The 4,314-nt window shown below is 46.6% G+C and overlaps 1 protein-coding gene across 1 annotated transcript; it reads left to right on the plus strand.

Annotated features, from left to right (window-relative positions):
- The first annotated feature begins 488 nt into the window (after window positions 1-488).
- On the plus strand, window positions 489-4,109 carry LOC142768920 (adult-specific rigid cuticular protein 15.7-like). Its single transcript, XM_075871495.1, has 4 exons — window positions 489-543; window positions 1,332-1,430; window positions 2,085-2,530; window positions 3,789-4,109. Exons 1-3 carry the CDS (start codon window positions 532-534, stop codon window positions 2,457-2,459), a joined length of 486 nt encoding a protein of 161 aa, XP_075727610.1. The 5' UTR covers window positions 489-531; the 3' UTR covers window positions 2,460-2,530; window positions 3,789-4,109.
- The last annotated feature ends 205 nt before the right edge of the window (window positions 4,110-4,314 follow it).

The raw sequence follows: 4,314 nt of genomic DNA on the forward strand, positions 1-4,314 counted from the left end.
GATGGGAATCCGTGCGGAGCTAGCGTGGTCACTGAGTGGGCCGCCGAGTTATTATTAACGGAGCACGAATCGCGAGTAGGACCGGTGCATGGACTATGCAAGAAGCAAGGGAGGGCTCTTATTTCGGAGTGAGAGTTTGAGATCCGGTCGCTGCAGAGCCAAGGTCGTCGTTCAAGTGGCACCTTTCGCGTGGTTGACACGTACTCTCGAACAAACGCGAGACATGCGTACGTGTAGAAAGCCCTGTGAAGTTTGAAAGTGGGAGGGGAAGGGGGGGGTGCCGCATTTTTCTCATAGGTGAGCTCCGCTGACCCGGCTGCAAACTGGTCCTTTCTTTTTTTGAAAACAAGGCAAGGTGCACGCCCGTTTCTTCGAGTTCGTGTAATAGCAGGTGAAAGCGCTTTGTGGGTCCTGTAACAACAAAAGAAAAAAGCACAGAAACACGTTATGCGCTTCGAAACGGCTCTATAAAAGGGGGAAAACCTCCATCGAGAGGGTCAGTGTAGACTCAGCACCCATAGCTGCCAGAATATGATCGCTCAGGTAAGTTCCGGTGCAAGAAACGGCACGACTTGTGCCGGCCGCTGTCAATGATCTCACCGCCATCCCTTAATCTACGCTGAACTTTTTTGATGTTGGTATGACAAGTAAGCTGTTTTCCGTGCGATCGTCTCGGTGTCGATGTAGCCAGCACAGCATGGTTTCCGACCACTTAAGGTGACGCGGTGCGTAGTCTTCAGTGCAACGAAAGCGACACTGGTTTACCGTTAGTCTTAAACACCCATCTCACCAGATTTCCACAGCTACTGACGGCCTGGACTGGGGTGCTTGCTTACCTAGCTTCTTTACCACGACGCGTCAGGGCAATTGTTCGTAGTTTAGGGCTTATGTAATGGCTGAAATGGCCAAGTTTAGCCCAATTAAGAGATCACTGTTTACGCGTGCGGCTGAAGGCTTACGCCGGCATGATAGATTATCAAACCGTAGTAAGCCGGGCTGGTTGTACATTTAAAGCGATATTTTCATTCTATAACGGCGATGACTGACAGTTAGCGGTCTATCTTCAAAAAATACAATCCTGTGATCCTATGTTGTATAATGACGTTGACTTCAAGACCAGCTCCTTCTTGTTTGTCGACGTGTGAAGCCACCTCGAAAAGAAAAACGGCATTATTGATGGGGACGTTGTAATTTTTGTTACCTTTCTGTGCTAGCATAACTTTGAATACCATGGCGTGTTTAGGGGCATTCGACTCCAGTCGGAAGTAGCGCCAGGGCTTAAGTGGCATCAGCCCGTTTGGGCCACTTACCAATACTGAAACACATCGCAGGTGACTCTGTTGTTGGTCGTCTCGACCGTGGCTCTGGCGGGAGGACACGGCGGCTACGGTCATCACGGAGGTTCCAGCAGAACGTACAGGAAACAGAATGTGCGTAGTTATTGCACCACATTATTATCGTCATTTGCAAGCAGTTCATAGCAACTTCTTCTTTTGTGAAGAGTTTCCGTAGTCCAGGTTTCTGTGTCAAACTTTCAATGTCCAAAAAGTGCGGTGAGTGTTTTTGCACTGGCAGACCTAAACAGTTTCTCATTTTTGGTGTGAAAACATACAAGTTCGCGAACAACCGCTATTTTAGCGAACTCTAATTTCAAGATATTATAAAGAAATAAATGGTGGGTACTATAGCGTGCCGAATTCTCATACTGTTGGCTAAAAACAACGGCGTATAGCGGAGGGCTCCGGGTGAATTTCGACTCCCAGAAAGCTCTTCAACGCTCACCTAAACAGCGACACACAATCGCTCTTGCATTCTACAATCATAGGAAAGTGGTCGCAGTGGTCGGGGGTCAAACTAACAAACCTAAATGGAGCACCGCTACGCCATATTCACCGAGGGCATTTATTTCGATGTTCCATCTTAATACAACGATTCCCAACAGTAATGTTCCAATTGTATTCACCAACCTGCTCTAAGAGCACGCATTCTTGATTACTGAATTGAAATTGTCGCATAGACAAAAAAAGTTGGTGAGATTAAGCTAACTAAACACTGCACTTCTTCATCTGCTCTCGTATTCTCAGGACCACGGCCACTACAGTTTCGGCTACGACATCGTCAACGGCTACGGCGCCGTGAACGGCCGCCACGAGACCGGCGCGGCGTACGGTCCCGTGCACGGCTCGTACTACCTGGGCGACATCGACGGCCGCCACAGGCAGGTGCACTACGTGGCCGACAAGTGGGGCTTCCGAGCCATGGTGAAGACCAACGAGCCCGGAACCAAGAGCAGCCTGCCGGCCGCCGCTCCCTATCATTCGGCCCACGGAAAGACGGTGCCCGCCTACGGACACGGTGGATATGGCGGATACGGAGGATACCGAGGATACGGTGGATATGGCGGATATGGTGGATACGGAGGATACGGTGGCTACGGAGGCTATGGATACTACGGCTAGGATGTTGTCCTCGTTTTTCTAGTGCTTCCACGTCTCCCTCCGATGTTCTTCTCTCGTGCGCCATCCTTTTCGTGAGTAATTCAGTCTTGCTGTGTGTCCATTTATTCTTATACGTAGCTGTGCTAGAAAACGTAGCTGTGATACGTAGCTGTGCTTGACATGCACCTACAGGCTCACAATTCAATCAAATAATTATTTCATTCGAGCTCCAGCTAGGACTGGTCATATGCATCGTATCGATAGCGTGACATACAGTCTAATACATATATCGTTTAAAGTAACCAGCCCACCGAGGCACGACAGAACCGCAGGGCAGAGGAAGAGCACATTGTATCCTTAATTCATGTACACAAAGATAAGGGTAGTCTTGCATAGCTTCGTTACACTCCAATGAACATTTAACTGAGGGAAATAGTAGGTCAATTGGTAGGTGAGGGTCATAGGGGAGGTCAGCCCTCATACTAGCCTAACATTTTCACGAGAGCTGGATGTAAGGCAGTGAGTGGCTTATGGCTTTTCACCACCACAGCGCATCGTTCAGTAAAGAAAAAAAAAACATAGATACTCCACTACATGTCTGTGATTTCGTAGTGCGCATAGCGTGACCTCTTATGCGTAGCTTCACTCACTCAGAACTTCTATATTATTCGCGTAAAAAATAATTAACGTTAAATTAGCGATGGCTGTTGTTCAAGAAGTAGTACTATGAATATAGCAGTTTCTTCGTATTCCGAGCAACCAGCCCTGCCTCCGTGTGAAGAGCCTTATGATAGCCTCAAACTTGTATTTACGCTCTCTACTTTACATAAACATTCAGCTTGTCGCTTTCGCGGCAACCAGTAGCAGTTCATATATAAATTTATGGCTCACAAAAAGACCAGGGTACGGAAAAGAAGGGTGCGTTATCGCCATAAATTTTTCCCGGTGTGCTCCTTCTTGTGCTGTAAATCACGAATTTGTTCCAAATCTCCCAGTGCTCTGATCCAGCAACTTTGATATCTGACCATACGTGCATCATGGTCATCAGACAAATTATTCATCCGTCTATAAGAAATGGCAAAGGAACGATACAAGTGGTATTACGCCTTCATAAATCCTCGGCTCTACCTTTTGACTTTGGATTGTCGTCTACTGCGAATTACCATCAGCCTGGATTTTTAAAATCCAGCGTAAATCACGGTCTCAACATTTGGTTTATGTTTTTAAATGAGCTTAGTGTCGCTTCACGAACAGCATATCGTTTGGTGTGCGATGCATTCAATAGTGTTGTGTTAACTGCCTGTTCCCAAGTCATCTTACTAATTAACTCTTTCATACGTTGCCTTTCAGTGCAGCTCCTGTGGCTTGTGGCTATAGTTCTTCACTTACCCTTGTTCCTTCAGCATATATGTAAACCAAAAAAATATGTAAGAAAGCCCCAAAGAACTGAAGACCTTACGTGCGCTCGCCCATGTCAAGACGACGACGTTTTCTTAAATGTGCTCGCTTCCTATCTACGCTGTTTCTGCTTCTGCACCTGTTTGCTATTTGTGACGTCTCATCTCTCCAGGTTTTCCGTTTTCGCCTAAAGCTTCTCTCTACCCCAAATGCTCTATCTTCGCTCGTTGTGCAAGAATGCTGTGTAAATAAATGTACAATGTCCACGGATCACATCTGCCTGTCTCACTCTTTGTACTCTCCTACACAGCAGCATTCAAGCTGTACGACACCACATATAATATAAAACAATATTATAGAACAATATAAAATGTCCTTGCACGGCAAAGCTGTTATCTGTCACTCGGACAATATTTACTGAGATGTGATTGGGATTATGAAGTACGACACAGAGATACACAAAAGATGCGACACAGGC

This window comes from Rhipicephalus microplus, chromosome 1 (assembly GCF_043290135.1).
Source record: "Rhipicephalus microplus isolate Deutch F79 chromosome 1, USDA_Rmic, whole genome shotgun sequence".
NCBI classification, from domain to species: domain Eukaryota; kingdom Metazoa; phylum Arthropoda; class Arachnida; order Ixodida; family Ixodidae; genus Rhipicephalus; species Rhipicephalus microplus.

What these genes read in the sequence shown, in the direction of transcription:
- LOC142768920 (XM_075871495.1), top strand. An exon ending in GAACGTACAGGAAACAGAAT is followed by an intron (nt 1,431 to 2,084) that starts GTGCGTAGTTAT and finishes TCGTATTCTCAG; the next exon opens with GACCACGGCCACTACAGTTT.